We start from the raw sequence: 18,646 nt of genomic DNA on the forward strand, positions 1-18,646 counted from the left end.
CTGTACAATGACTTCAGGATGAAATAATGCTTATCTCTGCTAAGGTTGAGAGGTTCAACACAATGTTAAATAATTCATGAAAATCATGGAATAAGGATGACAGAAACAATCCTTGAAGAAGTTGAATTAGGAGGTGGATTTATAAAGTGGATTAAGGCATGCATCGATTAAAACGAATGAGTAAATGAATGGAATATATGGGTTGTTTATTCAAGAACTGACTCAGACATTTAGACATATTTTGTCGGACGATAACATAAGGAAAATGGAGGATATGATAATACAAGACGTCCCTTTGTTCAGGTCAAATCAGCTTTCAATGTTCTTTTTTTTGGAAGGAGTCTGTACACAGGCCTAGACTGCACTAAGTGTTGATTGATATTACCTCTTCACTTCTTCATTGTTTATTTCAAACTCTTACTCCTTTGCCAATGAAGGGTCTTTTCAACGTTGTGCAGTAAAGTGGTCTCATACAAGCAGGGCAAAACCATGAATATAGATCCCTCTGTTCTGTACGACATTAACATTTAATGATTTAACAAAATGAGGCATTGTAGACGTTACAGGGAGGGATCCTAGGAGGGAGGAGGGTGCGCTAGGATGAGGTCATCTAGTCAGCCTGATGACAATTTGATGATATTTTGCAATGATTGTTTATTTGATTTGCGTCATCTGCTCAGACAGGCCTAGCTTTTGCCCCTGAGCTCCATTACACAATGATAGAGTACAGTCCAAGTCTAGCTTTCCTCCTCAGACTCTTGGATGTTGTTGTGCTTGGATTGAAGCTGTGATCTGGCTGTCATGCCTGCCTTATGTCTGTTCACATGGACCAGCCGTGATGGTATTCCCCACTGGCCGAGAGAGAGAAGAGAAGAGAAGAGAAGAGAAGAGAAGAGAAGAGAAGAGAGAGAGCGAGAGAGAGAGAGAGACAGAGAGAGAGAGAAGGTGTGGAACAATACCCCATAATGACAGAGCAAAAGCTGTTTTTTCGAAAATGTAGCAAATTTATTTTAAATTAAAAATATATATATATCACATTTACATAAGTATTCAGATCCTACACTCAGTACTTTGTTGAAGCASCTTTGGCAGCGATTACAGCCTTGAGTCTTCTTGGGTATGACGCTACAAACTTGGCACAACTGTATTTGGGGAGTTTCTGTCACGTTCTGACCATAGTTCTTGTGTGTTTTGCTTGTTTTAGTGTTGGTCAGGACGTGAGCTGGGTGGGCATTCTATGTTGTGTGTCTTGTTTGTCCGTTTCTATGTTTGGCCTAATATGGTTCTCAATCAGAGGCAGATGTTTTGTGTTGTCTCTGATTGGGAATCATATATAGGTGGCTTGTTTTGTGTTGGGGATTGTGGGTGGTTGTTTCCTGTCTCTGTGTTTTCTCTGCACCAGATAGGGCTGTTTCGGTTTGCCACATTTTGTAATTGTTGTAAGTGTTCACAGTTTTGTTTGTAATTAAACATGTTGAACACGAGCTACGCTGCGTCTTGGTCCGATCCCTGTTACACCTCCTCTTCAGACGAAGAGGAGGAAGGCTGCCGTTACAGTTTCTTCCATTCTTCTCTGCAGAGCCTCTCAAGCTCTGTCAGGTGGGATGGGGAGCGTTGCTGCACAGCTATTTTCAGGTCTCTCAGAGATGTTCGATCGGGTTCAAGTCCGAGCTCTGGCTGGGCCACTCAAGGACATTCAGAAACTTGTCGTGAAGCCACTCCTGCGTTGTCTTGGCTGTGTGCTTAGGGTTGTTGTCCTGTTGGAAGGTGAACCTTCACCCCAGTCTGAGGTCCTGAGTGCTATGGAGCAGGTTTTCATAAAGGATCTCTCTGTACTTTGCTCCGTTCATCTTTTCCTCGATCCTGACTCGTCTCCCAGTCCCTGCCACTAAATAACATCCCCACAGCATGATTCTGCCACCACCATGCTTCACTGTAGGGATGGTTGCAGGTTTCCTCCAGATGTGACGCTTGGCATTTAGGCCAAACAGTTCAATCTTGGTTTCATCTGACCAGAGAATCTTGTTTCTCATGGTCTGAGAGTCCTTTAGGTGCCTTTTGGCAAACTCCATGCGGGCTGTCATGTGCCGTTTACTGAGGAGTGCCTTCCGTCTGGCCACACTACCATAAAGGCCTGATTGGTGGAGTGCTGCAGAGATGGTTGTCCTTCTGGAAGGAAGGACAACCATTTAAGAATGATGGAGGCTTCTTCCATTTAAGAATGATGGAGGCCACTGTGTTCTTGGGGACGTTCAATGCTGCAGAAATGTTTTGGTACCCTTTCCCAGATCTGTACCTCGACACAATCCTGTCTCGGGGCTCTACAGACAATTCCTTCGACCTCATGGCTTGGTTTTTGCTCTGACATGCACTGTCAACTGTGGGACCTTATATAGACAGGTGTGTGCCTTTCCAAATCATGTCTAATCAATTGAATTTACTATAGGTGGACACCAATCAAGTTGTAGAAACATCTCAAGGATGATCAATGGAAACAGGATGTATCTGAGCTCAATTTCCATTCTCATAGCAAAGGATCTGAATTCTTATGTAAATAAGGTATTTCAGTTTTTTATTTTGAATACTTTTTAAAACATTTCCAAAAACCTGTTTTCGCTTTGTCATTATGGTGTGTAGATTTTCTTTAATCTATTTTAGAATAAGGCTGTAACGTAACAAAATGTGGAAAAAGGGCAGAGGTCTGAATACTTTCCGAATGCACTGTATATTGAAATAGAGAGAGAATGTGTGGGAGAGAGGAAGGAGAGAGAGTGAATGTGTGGGAGAGGGAGAGAAAGAGGCAGAGTGGAGGTGTGTGGGAGTAAGAGAGGGGGTAGAGAGAAAGAGAGGGGGAGAGAGATAAAGAGAGGGGGAGAGAGAGTGTTCTGTAGTAATGGTGAATATTAGGGTCTGGACACCTGAGAGCCCAGATGCTTTCCTCTGAACACAAAAGCTGCCTATCTCTCACTTTCTCGCTTTCTGCCTCTTCCCTCTCCCTGCTAATTGTAAGCTGTGCAGCCAAATTAGATGTATTTGCACATTGGAATTTAGCCTACCTTTTTATATACATCCATACTGCAGCACAGTGTGTATTCCTCTTGCATTCTTGGACCCATTAAAGGAATCTTCTCTTTAAACTCTCATTATCAACTCCTCTGACACTAGCAGGGTCAGGTTGTACCTGTAAAAGATGATATGTGCAAAGTGGAATTATATTCAGAATTAACAGTACTACTTGTTATGTTTGAATACATTTAAAGTAGATCTTAGTTAGCTTTGTCTTAGGGTAGGAGTGCTGATATAGGATCAAGTCCTCCCTGTCCATATAATCATATTCATTATGATCTAAAAGGCCAAACAGATCCTAGATCAGCACTCCTACTCTGAGAGGCCCAGGGATTTTCATTTCCCAGAGCTAGTGGCTCAGGTGAATGAACTGCTGACTCATTTCAACTGAACACATGGCAATGTTTAAACCTGAAGGAATATAGGCCTAATCTCCATGTCTGCCTACTACTGTTGTACTGCATAGGTCTATGGATTGTGTTGGAATATGCCTAGTTTATTTTGGAGAATTGTACTAACCAGCCATCATGGAAGTACAATTCAAACAACCTAAAAGTTTTTTGGGGCTGTCCATAGGATAACCCTTTGAATAACTCTTTTTGGTTCCAGGTACAACCCTTTTCAGTTCCACGTGGAACCATTTCCACAGAGAGTTCTACATGGAACCCAAAAGGGTTCTACCTTGAACCTAAAAGGGTTCTCCTATGGGGACAGCCAAAGAACCCTTTTGGAACTCTTTTTTTTCTAAGATTGTAGCCACTGTAGGCTACCCAGCCATAATGGAAGTACAGAAGAACTACATCAAAGCCTATTCACCATTTCCCAGGAGTTAGTATCTTGGGTGTTGTGCACAATGTGTTGCTACTCCCTACCCACTTGACAGTTGTTCTTGTAGCTTAACTGTGTATTCCCTCTGCATTTAGGGGAGCGACGTCGGTGGTGTGCAGATGTCGACAGAAGGGAACACTGAAGCCGTACGCAGTGAAAACACTGAAGAAAACAGTGAGTTCTCACTGGATGTTCATCATATTCTTAGTGTAATATTTTTACCCAGAGTACAACAGGTACATGTTTCTTCCTTAACCCAGTTCTGTTTTGTTTCTGCAGGTGGATAAGAAGATAGTAAGGACAGAGATAGGTGTTCTACTTCGACTCTCTCACCCAAACATTGTAAGGGTTCTACACACTTTTGTGCTGTCCTTGCATAGAATTAACGATTGTTATTATGTTTTTTATTGATACTGAATTTATGTTTGTTTTGTTTTATTTKTTTCAGATCAAACTAAAAGAGATCTTCGAGACCCCTTCAGAGATCAGTCTGGTCTTGGAGCTTGTGACTGGAGGAGAGCTATTTGAAAGGTTAGTTAACTGCCTTAATGGTCACACGCACACGCACCCACACACCCACACACACTGTACCATTCCTTTGTTACAACAATCACAACATGTTTTTCTCTCAGGGTTGTGGAGAAGGGCTTCTACACTGAGCGGGATGCTGCTGATGCTGTCATACAAGTATTAGAAGCTGTTGCAGTAAGTTGACTTCCTTCCTCTGACACCTGTCAGAAAGTAGGCTAATAAATGTCTAGCAAACTCTTGACATACTGTAATGCTTTTGACCTGCATAGCTGGGGGACACCATCACACATTCACTCAGCCTGTCCCCTTATCTATACATTGTAAAGAACAAAATGGCACCAATAGAAAACTTTTTCCATAATCAAATCCTAAATGTACTATCATTTGAACCAGCATTGTTGGACCAACAGTGTAAATGGATCAAGTATGCTGGATTTCATTGAGTCATCACATAACCATGTGTCTGTCTCTCACTGAGCTATCTTTGACATCTCATCAACATGGACCAAGGCATATGTCTGTCTTCCTCATGTTAGGAGTCCTGTTGAACAGGCATTCCCATGTTAGTGTATTCCATGATCCTTTGTTAGATTGCTGTTGCTAAGGAGATTAAATAGTTAAACAACGTTTTTTTAACACATAGACCCTTTTCCTTTGGGCGTTAGGTAGACTAGTGGTTAGAGAGTTGGGCTAGTAACCAAAAGGTTGCCAGATTGAATCCCTGAGCTGACAAGGTAAAAATCTGTCGTTCTGCCACTGAACAAGGCAGTTAACCCACTGTTCCCCGGAAGGCTGTCATTGTAAATAAGAATTTGTTCTTAACCTACTTGTCTAGTTAAATAAAGGTACAATTTTCCAGTACACGACACAATGATGTCACGCACACATGCGCGCGGCAGTAAGAAAGCCATCGCCAACTGCGCCCATTCCAACATAGCCTAGATGTATTTTTATTACTTCTAAACAGAATACATGTTTTGGGTTCTCATAGGCTTACAATTATGTTTTGATTCTTGCTTGAACAGTCGCTAAGATTATATTTGGTTGTGATCTTTTCAAAATAACTTTTGGATGCAGCAGTTGTTAGCTAGAATGCTAACGCTCATTGATATAGGCTAGCCAAAGAGCCATTTTACTGGTTGAAGTTGAAGTGTTTTTTAAGTATAATGCAGTTGATTTGCGATGATGACACAAACATTATATTAAGCAGGACATTCATACGAGCCTTAAAATCCAATTATAATCCAAAAGTAGTGTGAAATGCACTTATAAGCAACATGTAAACAAATGATTTCTATAAGAACTCCCCCTTGTTCAGTCACCAACAAAAAAACGGGATTTCTGAAGCCTCCAGATATTTTTTAAGTTTCCTTGTGTTGTCGAGGAAGTCTCTGTTCCATGTTGATTGGGAGTGATGTATTTACAGTGTACACGGCCACTTCGGAAACGGCGGAGAGGTTCTGCAGTCTGTCTGTTACATSATCAAAGCCATCTGGATATCTAGCTAACGTCCCAGTGGAGCATCTTGGTAGCCTCATGTGCGGCCAATCTCACTGGCACGTCTACACTCAAATCCCCACTCTGTTAGTGACAGATTTGAGTCCTTTATTATAGGCATCTCATTTGGTGTTATCTTAGTATCCCAATGTGTTTATTATTTTGGACACGGAGAATCTGGAACCACGTTTTAGATCCGTTAAGTTGTTTACTGTAAAAGGTGATATTAGGCTAGGTAAGGTTCTTGATGTTGAGACTTAAGATTGAGAGGTAATATTTTCCTCATTGGCCAAATACATCGCCTCGCCCACCTCTCATGTACTTTACTTTCTCTGGCAGAAGAGAACTACTGTCAATGAGAACACCGAGCTGTGTCGTTGGCCTATTGACCAGAAAATCTTATTTTGAGTGGTGCTATGGCAGCCGTGGGAGACCTGAGATATCTGTGGTGGTATGTGTGTGTGTGGTGGGGGCTACTGTATTCCCTCCTGCCTTCTCTTCATCCCTCCATCCCACACTATACTTGTCAGATGAGAGAGGACACCTTATCTGTGTCAGCTCCATAGAGCTTTGTGCAGGAGAGGAGAATTCCCCTCTGACATCGCAGAGCCATTACACCGAGGGGTTGTCACAATACATAGTGTGGGGAGAAAATGATGCCTTCATTCACTGTGAACGAGGTCTATTCAACCTAGCCATTCCCAATGAGAAAATATTACTGTTTTGTTGCATAATAAGGATAGCTCATTCAGTACTAACCTTGATGCTTAGCATTTTCATTCCAGTGGAATGGAATGTGGTTCTTTAACAGCTTAATGTTACATAAGAAACTAGGGATTTGCATAACCACTAACCCACCCACAGTGTGCAGAAGATAAGTTATACAATAGGTTGCTTTACAAACAGATGTCATTATCAAGACAGTGAGCTGTAGAGTAGGTCTATACTCTATACCTTATCCATGACACTACAAAGTCTTTGAACATATTGCTTTCCCTCACTTGATTCCCACCTCGTCTTTTCAATGGCCAGCTTATCAAGGTAGCAGRTTATCAAGGTAGCAGCTTATCAAGGTAGCAGCTTATCAAGGTAGCAGCTTATCAAGGTAGCTGCTTATCAAGGTAGKAGCTTATCAAGGTAGAAGCTTATCAAGGTAGAAGCTTATCAAGGTAGCAGCTTATCAAGGTAGCAGCTTATCAAGGTAGCTGCCTTGTGCTGCTGTTTTCTGTAACTGGGTAGACTTCTATGTCCCACATTGCCTTGTTTGATGAGTTACTGTGTTAACACTGGTGAAAGTACTCGCTAAACATAAGAATAGTTTAAAACATACTTTAAATCATGCGTACGTCCAGTACACAGTATCATAGCACAGTGTACAGGAAACTGCCAAAATATAAAGTGTGTTAATAGGGRGTTGAGCTGCCAGAACAGCTTCAATGCCCCTTGGTATAGATTCTACAAGTCTCTGGAACTCTATTGGAGGGATGCGACTTTATTCTTCCACTAAAACAAATTGTTGGTGGTGGAAAACGCTTACTCAGGTGTATCTCCAGCAGTGTTCAATTGGGTTGGCATCTGGTGACTGATACACACACACACACACACACACACACACACACACACACACACACACACACACACACACACACACACACACACACACACACACACACACACACACACACACACACACACACACACAGTGTAATACACAGCTCAGAATAGGCAATGATAAGATAATTCAACTTTGCATTTTGTTTATCCGTAGACCGTTTTCAACAGTGCACTATAAAGCAGGAATGCTATGGTTCTCTGTAGAAAATGAATTGTGGGAGCGGGCACCGATTCATTCGGCGGTGCTGAATCCCAAAATCCCCAAACAGTCCAGCTCCATACACACCAGCAGACAAATCAATAGCACAAGACGTGTGTAGGAGTCATACAGCCACCTGGGTGCTATGGTGTTGCCTTGTGTCTTTGTCTTTATCCAGTACCTGCATGAGAACGGCGTGGTGCACCGGGACCTGAAACCTGAGAACCTCCTATACGCTACCGCAGCACCAGATGCTCCCCTCAAAATAGGTTGGTGGGGTTACTCAATACACTGTGGGATTCACTACGATTATCAAAGACACAAGAACATCCATTGACTGTTGTGCTATCAGAGACAGAACTGACTTGATCAGACATAATTAGGAAATCAATGCCAWCAATTATATTCTATTGGAATGATCTATTACTATTTTCTATTCTACCGGTATTCTATTCTACTATTTTATTCTAAATACCAGATATTAGGACTTCCAGAAAGAGGCATAATTTTTAATATAGCTCTGTCTCTCTTTCATTTTGCAGCTGATTTTGGTTTGTCGAAAGTCATCGATGATCACGTCACAATGAAGACTGTTTGTGGTACACCAGGATACTGTGGTAAGTTGTAACCCATTATTGTGATGCTTTTTCATTCACTTGGAACATAATATTTGCTAGCTACAGGACTAGAGATTGCCATTTCAGACCAAGCAGATTTTTCTTGTTTTGGTTGCATGCTTAACTTGCCAAGATTTGAGGAGAGAAGGTTACCATGAGGACAGGGTGTATATTGTAATGTTTATCCACATACTACATAGTACATTTTTCCTTGGATAAATAATTACTGAGTAAGATTTCCCTACTCTGTTTTCACCACTGTCTCTCTCCTTCCCCCTTGTGCTGCCTCTCCCTCCCGCCCTCCATCCTGCTCTTCTCTTTTTCATCTCCCCCTCCCCCCATCTATCCTTCCTCCCCTCCCTCCAGCCCCAGAGATTCTGCGAGGAAGTGCTTATGGACCTGAGGTTGACGTGTGGTCGGTGGGAGTTATCACGTATATCTTGTAAGGGATACCAGCCCCTCAAAAGTTTACTTGAACCCTGAATCACATCATTCAAAGACATTGGTTATTTTGACACTCAACAGTTTTGTTAATTTGTTAGCAGCAAAACAAAATACATCAAGAATTTGTGTGTTCTTTCTTTGAGGAATTACATTTACATTACATTTAAGTCATTTAGCAGACGCTCTTATCCAGAGCGACTTACAAATTGGTGCATTCACCTTATGATATCCAGTGGAACAACCACTTTACAATAGTGCATCTAACTCTTTTAAGGGGGGGGTTTAGAAGGATTACTTTATCCTATCCTAGGTATTCCTTAAAGAGGTGGGGTTTCAGGTGTCTCCGGAAGGTGGTGATTGACTCCGCTGACCTGGCGTCGTTACAGACCCTTTTTAGTTGTATTTTTCGGCCATTTTGGTTTCTGAACCAAGGGTGTTGGTGCATTCCTGTTGTATACCTTCTGAGTGATTTTGTTTCTTTCACATACTGATTGGTATACATATTTGATTTGATTCAGTATGTGGTTGTGAGTTCCCCATTATACAGCAAGCCAGGAAACAGTAGTGCAACTGCTAGCAACAGCATTCAGAAGAATCGCTGGTATACAGACTCACTACTAGTTAATGAATATTCAACTGTAAAAATAACATATTTTGAAGGCACATCAATCTGGGAGAATAAGAGTGACTAGAAAGCCTTAGTGCAAGGAGGATTGCACCTCTAATAGAGTTGTAGCTTAGGCCCCTGCGGCTATCAGATCCTGTCAGACTGTAGCCAGCTATTGAATCAATAGACAGGAGCTGTCTGTGGTTGATGTATGCCTCGTATTTCATCCTCCCTGAAAGGCTATGTGGCTTTGAACCGTTCTTCGATGAAAGAGGGGACCAGTACATGTTCAAGAGGATCCTCAACTGTGAATATGAGTTTGTCTCCCCCTGGTGGGACAATGTGTCTTTCAATGCCAAGGACCTGGTGAGTTTTATTGACTTTTACCAGGCGTGTATTCATGATGCCAATTCAGTCGCACAACGTTTTGTCTGTTGCATAATGTTATTCAATGAAAACTAGAGTTTCTATTGGACAAATTCAGGCTGGTCCCATCCCGTTTTGTTCCGCTTACTTCCGTTTGTTTCTGTTTGGTTCTTAGTTAAGACACCCCTGGGGTCCTGAGGTTACCCTGGGGTTACCACAGTCACGCTGGCAAAAATGTTCCCCTGGTACTTAGGCGTAATTGATAAATCCGTAATTGGTGGAGAATGAAAACCTAGTTCCGTGGGAGACCTGCTGGCTGCATTGTAGAAGAGAGGAAGTGGCAAGCGAGAGGCATAACTGGACCCACAATCTGTCTTCTCCAGCAAGTGGTGCTTTTCGTCTTTTTTTGCTCACCAAGAGATGAGTTTTGTATGGAGGTTGAATTTAAATGTATTTGTTTTTTAAAATGTTACCTTTATTTAACTAGGCAAGTCAAAGTCTTATTTACAATGACTGCCTAGCCCGGCCAAACCCTAACCCGGACGACCCTGGGCCAATTGTGCGCCACCCTATGGGACTCCCAATCACTGCCGGTTGTGATACAGCCTGGATTCGAACCAGGGTGTCTGTAGTGACGCCTCAAGCACTGAGATGCAGTGCCTTNCTATGGGACTCCCAATCACTGCCGGTTGTGATACAGCCTGGATTCGAACCAGGGTGTCTGTAGTGACGCCTCAAGCACTGAGATGCAGTGCCTTATTTGATTGAATAGAAGTTTCGTAATGCTTAGGTTTTTACGAGTTTACTGATATAAATAGGACATGTGACATCCCGGCAACTTTGGGGGAAAAAAACACTTTTTTGTGCCATTGGCTAGAATGGTCCCACCTGATCTTGCCTCCTCCTGACTGCCTTCCATTTTTGCAGACGTTTCTTTTCATTGTTAGAGCGGTCAATATAATGGATCATCTGTGATTGTACCATTGGGTCAGGTGAAATGTTTCCCAGGTGAAATGTCAGTGTGAGTGTGTCCATGTTGGGGGCGGTAGGTAGACTAGTAGTTAGAGCGTTGGACTAGTAAACGAAAGGTTGCAAGATCGAATCCCCGAGCTGACAAGGTAAAAATATGTCGTTCTGCTCCTGAACAAGGCAGTTAACCCACTGTTCCTAGAATTTGTGCTTAACTGACTTGCCTAGTTAAATAAAATAAATATTGGTGTGTCTGATTATCAAATAATGTAAAAAAGGAGGGTAACTAGAAATGCAGGGCAAACAGACTACATCCATCTCTTACTGTACATTCTGAATTTTATCTCCACATTATGAACTGGGCCGACTTGTTATGTGGACAGAAACCTGCATAAACAGCATCCAAGAAAATAATAAATTCAGTCTCAGTGACCCAGTTACTAACCATATATTATGTACTGCTGTCCTGTAGGTGAGAAAGCTAATTGTCCAGGATCCAAATAAACGGCTGACGACCTTGCAAGCACTGGAACACCCCTGGGTGACTGGGAAGGCAGTTAACTCAGCCCATATGGACACTGCTCAGAAGAAACTGCAGGAGTTCAATGCACGCCGAAAACTCAAGGTAGATGCAAAACAACGTTTCTCAATAGGATTTTGTACAGTGATTGAGGGCAAGTAGTACCTCTAATTTATTGATGTCAGGACATTTTAAAGTCATGATTGTGTAGTTGTGTCAAGATCCTTTGAATGTATTTTGAATGCAAGCATAGACAAACATAAACTCAGCAAAAAAAGAACCGTCCTGTCACTGTCAACTGGGTTTATTTTCAGCAAACTTAACATGTGTAAATATTTGTATGAACATAACATGTTTCAACAACTGAGACATAAACTGAACAAGTCCCACAGATATGTGACTAACAGAAATGGAATAACGCGTCCCTGAACAAAAGGGGGGGGGGGTCAAAATCAAAAGTAACAGTCAGTATCTGGTGTGGCCACCAGCTGCATTAAGTACTGCAGTGCATTTCCTCCTCATGGACTTCACCAGATTTGCCAGTTCTTGCTGTGAGATGTTACCCCACTCTTCCACCAAGGCACCTGCAAGTTCCCGGACATTTCTGGGGGGAATGGCCCTAGCCCTCGCCCTCCGATCCAACAGGTCCCAGACGTGCTCAATGGAATTGAGATCCGGGCTCTTCGTTGGCCATGGCAGAACACTGACATTCCTGTCTTGCAGGAAATCACGCACAGAACGAGCAGTATGGCTGGTGGCATTGTCATGCTGGAGGGTCATGTCAGGATGAGCTTGCAGGAAGGGTACCACATGAGGGAGGAGGATGTCTTCCCTGTAACGCACAGCGTTGAGATTGCCTGCAATGACAACAAGCTCAGTCCGATGATGCTGTGACACACCACCCCAGACCATGACGGACCCTACACCTCCAAATCGATCTTGCTCCAGAGTACCGGCCTCGGTGTAACGCTCACTCCTTCGACGATAAACGCGAATCCAACCATCACCCCTGGTGAGACYAAACCGCYACTCYTCAGTAAAGAGCACTTTTTGCCAGTCTGGTCCAGCGACGGTGGGTTTGTGCCCATAGGCGATGTTGTTGCCGGTGATGTCTGGTGAGGACCTGCCTTACAACAGGCCTAAATTTACAAGCCCTCAGTCCAGCCTCTCTGTGCAGCCTATTGTGGACAGTCTGAGCACTGTTGGAGGGATTGTGCGTTCCTGGTGTAACTCGGGCAGTTGTTGTTGCCATCCTGTATCTATCCCGCAGGTGTGATGTTCGGATGTACCGATCCTGGGCAGGTGTTGTTACACGTGGTCTGCCACTGCGAGGACGATCAGCTGTCCGCTCCCTGTAGCGCTGTCTTAAGCGTCTCACAGTATGGACATTGCAATTTATTGCCCTGGCCACATCTGCAGTCCTCATGCCTCCTTGCAGCATGCCTAAGGCACGTTCACGCAGATGAGCAGGGACCCTGGACATCTTTCTTTTGGTGTTTTCCAGACTCAGTAGAAAGGCCTCATTAGTGTCCTAGGTTTTCATAACTATGACCTTAATTGCCTACAATCAGTAAACTGTTAGTGTCTTAGCGACCGTTCCACAGGTGCAGTGTTTAAACCCTTTACAATGAAGATCTGTGAAGTTATTTGGATTTTTACGAATTATCTTTGAAAGACAGGGTCCTGAAAAAGGGACYTTTCTTTTTTTGCTGAGTTTACATGATCGTTATAATACCTAGATTCATCAGCATAGTCAGAGTGGGCCTACACATGAATCCTAAACTGTGTCAATGAATGATATACTGTGTACTGTGTGTTCGTTGACAGGCTGCAGTAAAGGCCGTGGTGGCTTCGTCACGATTGGGCAGRGCTGGCAGTCACGGCAATGCTGACAACAGCAAGAACAGCAACTGCAACAACTCCGCCAATCAGAAAGAGGCACAAGAGGAGCAGCCACGGAACGACCAATCACAGTCAAAGATCCAGGAAGGATCCTAACTGTGGATCTCCTCTGTCGTTGTGACCCTGTGCAGGCATTCTACCCTCCTGTTGGACTGTGAAATTGCTGAGAGGAGCTATGTGGTCTCACCTTCTGTACTGGAGATACTCTGCCTGGCTTTATTGCATGTGACTGATTTATTAAACGATGTACAACCATATTGACTCGGTACATTGGAACAACATGCCTACAAGTATTTAAAGTACATGTGAAATCAGAGTTTACTACTGCACATTCCCATTTCATAACTCACACAAGTAGCTTCATTGGATGGTTCATCTCTTCCATTATACCATGTTATAACTGCAAAATGGCCTCCAAGTGTTCCCAGTATTAATTTGCCAGTTTGTAAATGAATTCATAACAATTGGCTGATTAAGGATAGTAGGTCATTATGTGTTCTGGTAATCATCATGCTGCTTTGGTGGCAGAATATAGACTGAAGAATTGATCTAGGTTGATTTTCAATACTGGTTGAGTAAGTCTACAGTATCTGGAGAACGGGTTGGACACATTTTCCAGGCGGTCATAAATTTAACCTTTATTATAACTTCTAAGGAGAATGCCTTATTATTGTATCTTATTAACTGGATTTTACACTCCCTTTGTAAGAAATATTTCATATCTTGTTAAGAAATAGATTAGAAACATGTTAAAATCAATCAATTGCACAATGATTGTATTCAAATTGACTTTCAAGGAACATAAGGTTATTTCATAGTGTAGAGTTGTTTTAGCATTAAGAACTTTTCACTTTTGTATACCAAAATATGTTGTGTACAACTGAAAAGGCACCCCAGTTTTTTATTGCCAAATACACCATTTGCAGGGAAATGGATAAGTAGATAACATTTGATTTGATTTGATTTAGCTATTCAGTGCCAAAATTGGTGGAGGCTGTTGCTTTATTTGATAATATCCCACCTCTGTCATATACAATTGAAGAGGCTGTAATCTTAGTGCAAATATTTATCTCTCATTATAAACTGGGTGGTTCGAGCCCTGAATGCTGATTGGCTGACATCAGTGGTATATCAGACCGTATACCACGGGTATGACAAAACATTATTTTTACTGCTCTAATTACATTGGTAACCAGTTTATAACAGCAATAAGGAACATTGGGGGTTTGTGGTATATGGCCAATATACCACGGCTAAGGGCTGTATCCAGGCACTGCGCGTTGTGTCGTCATAAGAACAGCCCTCAGACGTGGTATATTGGCCATATACCACACCCCCTCGTGCCTTATTGCTTAATTAACCCATTAACTGACATGCCGTGTTATGGAATGATTTTTTAAATCTACAAAGAAAAAGCTGTATATTGAATTTTAGCATGCTTTTGCCTTCAGTATAAAGGAAAGATGTGGATAATAATGCATGTAGGAATGTGGAATTGAACTGCTGCGGTTGTCTAGAAATGCACTATAGTTGGCTGACATCACATGACGGACGTAATCTGTGTTAAACAATGAAGTATTAGAGGCCTCTTAAGGCTCTAAGACATTAACTTGATATTCCTTTTATATCCTCAAGGAAACATTAAATAATTCAATGTTGTCTTAAAATGGTTACCATTAACATTGATTTGGTAAGGACTGCAGGATTTAAAAAAATAAACAATATGAAGTTACATATGTTTGGGCAGTTTTGTATATCAGACGGCTTATGTACTTTTTGAACTTGTATACAAATGTTTTTAATTATTTTAGTGACCTACCATTTCCAGTGTTTCCGCTACATTGTAGATGAATTAGGTGGGGTGGTCTCCATCGCACCACGTATATCCCTCTGTGGCGCGACTACCACTTATAGCGGTCACTTAATTGATAACAGGTGTCAGCGTGGAAGAGAGTGTAAATGTAAGGTGCATCTATGGATCCTGTGGTGCAAAGGTGAAGAGCACTACCCTGGGCATAGGCAGTAGTATTCCACATACACTATGTTAAGGAATTACCCCTCTCTCTCAAAACTATATACACTCTCAAAAAAATAAAGGGAACACTTAAACAACACAATGTAACTCCAAGTCAATTCACACTTCTGTCTGTAAATCAAAACTGTCCACTTAGGAAGCCAACACTGATTGACAATACATTTCACCATGCTGTTGTGCAAATGGAATAGACAAAAGGTGGAAATTATAGGCAATTAGCAAGACACCCCCAATAAAGGAGTGGTTCGCAGGGGTGACCACAGACCACTTCTCAGTTCCTATGCTTCCTGGCTGATGTTTTGGTCACTTTTGAATGCTGGCGGTGCTTTCACTCTAGTGGTAGCATGAGGACGGAGTCTACAACCCACACAAGTGGCTCAGGTAGTGCAGCTCATCCAGGATGGCACATCAATGCGAGCTGCGTGGCAAGAAGGTTTGCTGTGTCTGTCAGCGTAGTGTCCAGAGCATGGAGGCGCTACCAGGAGACAGCCAGTACATCAGGAGACGTGGAGGAGGCCGTAGGAGGGCAACAACCCAGCACAGGACCGCTACCTCCCCTTGCAAGGAGGAGCACTGCCAGAGCCCTGCAAAATGACCTCCAGCAGGCCACAAATGTGCATGTGTCTGCTCAAACGGTAGAGAAATTAACATTACATTTTTTGGCAACAACTCTGGTGGATTTTCCTGCTTTCAGCATGCCAATTGCACGCTCCTTCAAAACGTGAAGCATCTGTGGTATTGTGTTGTGTGACAAAACTGTACATTTTAGAGTGGCCTTTTGTTGTCTCCAGCATGAAGTGCACTTGTGTAATGATCATGCTGTTTAATCAACTGTCAGGTGGATGGATTATCTTGGCAAAGGAGAAATGCTCACTAACAGGGATGTCCATGCCTTTGTAAAATATGTTAGTGTAACGGATGTGAAATGGCTAGCTAGTTAGCGGTGGTGCGCGCTAGCAGCCTTTCAGTCGGTTACGTCACTTGCTCTGAAACCTAGAAGTAGTGGTTCCCCTTGCTCTGCAAGGGCCGTGGCTTTTGTGGAGCGATGGGTAACGACGCTTCGTGGGTGACTGTTGTTGATGTGTGCAGAGGGTCCCTGGTTCACTGGTTGCTGCGGAAAAGGAGGAGGTCGAAAGGGGYGTGAGTGTAACGGATGTGAAATGGCTAGCTAGTTAGCGGTGGTGCGCGCTAGAGCCTTTCAGTCGGTTACGTCACTTGCTCTGAAACCTAGAAGTAGTGGTTCCCCTTGCTCTGCAAGAGCCGCGGTCTTTGTGGAGCGATGGGTAACGACGCTTCGTGGGTGACTGTTGTTGATGTGTGCAGAGGGTCCCTGGTTTGCGCCCGAGGTCGGGGCGAGGGGACGGTCTAAAGTTATACTGTTACATTAGGTTACAGCCTTATTCTAAAATTGATTAAATCTTTTTTCCCTCYTCAATCTATACCCAATACCCCATAATGACAAAGCAAAAACAGGTTTTTAGAAAAAACTGAAATATCACATTTACATAAGTATTCAGACCCTGCACTCAGTACTTTGTTGAAGAACATTTTACAGCGATTACAGCCTCGAGTCTTCTTGGGTATGACGCTACAAGCTTGGCACAACTGTATTTGGGGAGTTTCTCCCATTCTTCTCTGCAGATCCTCTCAAGTTCTGTCAGGTTGGATGGGGAGCGTTGCTGCACAGCTATTTTCAGGTCTCTCCAGAGATGTTCGATGGGGTTCAAGTCATGGCTCTGGCTGGGCCACTCAAGGACATTCAGAGACTGYTCCCAAAGCCACTCCTGAGTTGTCTTGGCTGTGTGCTTAGGGTCGTTGTTCTGTTGGAAGGTGAACCTTTGCCCCAGTCAGGTCTACATTGTAGAATAATAGTGAAGACATCAAAACTATGTAATAACACATATGGAATCATGTAGTAGCCAAAAAAGTGTTTATTTGAGATTCTTCAAAGTAGCCACCCTTTGCCTTGATGACAGCTTTGCGCACTCTTGGCATTCTCTCAACCAGATTCATGAGGTTGTCACCTGGAATGCATTTCAATTACCAGGTGTGCCTTGTTAAAAGTTAATTTGTGGAATTTCTTTACTTCTTAATGCGTTTGAGCCAATCAGTTGTGTTGTGACAAAGTAGGGGTGGTATACAGAAGATGGTTCTATTTGGTATAAGGTAGCTGTTGTGAATTTGTTAGAATACTTGTTAGATTTTACTGCAGGAACTAGAAGCACAAGCATTTCGCTACACTCGCATTAACATCTGCTAACCATGCGTATGTGACCATTACAATTTGTTTTGATTTGAAATAAGCAAAGAGAAACGACAGTCTGTCATTACTTTAAGACATGAAGGTCAGTCAATCCGGAACGTTTCAAGAACTTTGAAAGTTTCTTCAAGTGCAGTCGCAAAAACCATCAAGCGCTATGATGAAACTGGCTCCCATGAGGACCGCCACAGGAAAGGAAGACCCAGAGTTACCTCTGCTGCACAGGATAAGTTCATTAGAGTTAACTGCACCTCAGATTCCAGCCRAAATACATTTTTTACAGAGTTCAAGTAACAGACAGATCTCAATATCAACTGTTCAGAGGAGACTGCGTGAATCAGACCTTTTTTTAATTTAACCTTTATTTAACTAGGCAAGTCAGTTAAGAACAAATTCTTATTTACAATAACGGCCTACCCCCCAATTGTGCGCCGCCCTATGGGACTCCCAATCATTTCCTCATGGTCGAATTGCTGCAAAGAACCACTACTAAAGGACACCAATAAGAAGAAGAGACTTGCTTGGGCCAAGAAACACGACCAATGGTCATTAGACCGGTGGAAATCTGTCCTTTGGTCTGATGCGTCCAAATTTGACCGGCGTGTCTTTGTGAGACGCAGAGTAGGAGTAAGGATGATCTACGCACCCGTGGTTCCCACCTTGAACTATGTAGGAGGAGATGTCAGATGTGATGGTGTGGGGATGCTGTGCTCGTGACATTGTCTGTAATTTATTTACAATTCAAGGCACACTTCACCAGTATGGCTACCACAGCATTCTGCAGCGATATGCCATCCCATCTGGTTTGCYCCTAGTGGGACTATCATTTGTTTTTCAACAGGATAATGACCCAAAACACACCTCCAGGCTGTGTAAGGGCTATTTGACCAAGAAGGAGAGTGATGGAGTGCTGCCTCAGATGACCTGGCCTCTACAATCACCTGACCTCAACCCAATTGAGATGGTTTGGGATGAGTTGTACAGCAGATTGAGGGAAAAGCAGCCAACAAGTGCTCAGTATATGTGGGAACTCCTTCAAGACTGTTGGAWAAGCATTCCAGGCGAAGCTGGTTGAGAGAATGCCAAGATTGTGCAATGCTGTCATCAAGGCAAAGGGTGGCTACTTTGATGTCTTCACTATTATTCTACAATGTAGAAAATAGTAAAAATAGAGAAAATCCCTTGAATGAG

At 42.9% G+C, this 18,646-nt stretch overlaps 1 protein-coding gene across 1 annotated transcript in view; it reads left to right on the top strand.

Moving 5' to 3' along the window:
• LOC111981716 (calcium/calmodulin-dependent protein kinase type IV-like) overlaps positions 1-14,892 on the top strand; it is a 34,878-nt gene extending 19,986 nt beyond the window's left edge. The window contains exons 2-11 of the mRNA XM_024013117.2: positions 3,990-4,068; positions 4,174-4,236; positions 4,343-4,425; positions 4,527-4,599; positions 7,914-8,004; positions 8,278-8,352; positions 8,719-8,794; positions 9,643-9,769; positions 11,211-11,363; positions 13,086-14,892. Of these exons, the coding sequence (XP_023868885.1) occupies positions 3,990-4,068; positions 4,174-4,236; positions 4,343-4,425; positions 4,527-4,599; positions 7,914-8,004; positions 8,278-8,352; positions 8,719-8,794; positions 9,643-9,769; positions 11,211-11,363; positions 13,086-13,256 (991 nt within the window). The 3' untranslated portion in view covers positions 13,257-14,892. The remainder of the gene's footprint in view (positions 1-3,989; positions 4,069-4,173; positions 4,237-4,342; positions 4,426-4,526; positions 4,600-7,913; positions 8,005-8,277; positions 8,353-8,718; positions 8,795-9,642; positions 9,770-11,210; positions 11,364-13,085) is intronic.
• The last annotated feature ends 3,754 nt before the right edge of the window (positions 14,893-18,646 follow it).

This window comes from Salvelinus sp. IW2-2015, linkage group LG20 (genome assembly GCF_002910315.2).
Source record: "Salvelinus sp. IW2-2015 linkage group LG20, ASM291031v2, whole genome shotgun sequence".
Taxonomy (NCBI): Eukaryota; Metazoa; Chordata; class Actinopteri; order Salmoniformes; family Salmonidae; genus Salvelinus; species Salvelinus sp. IW2-2015.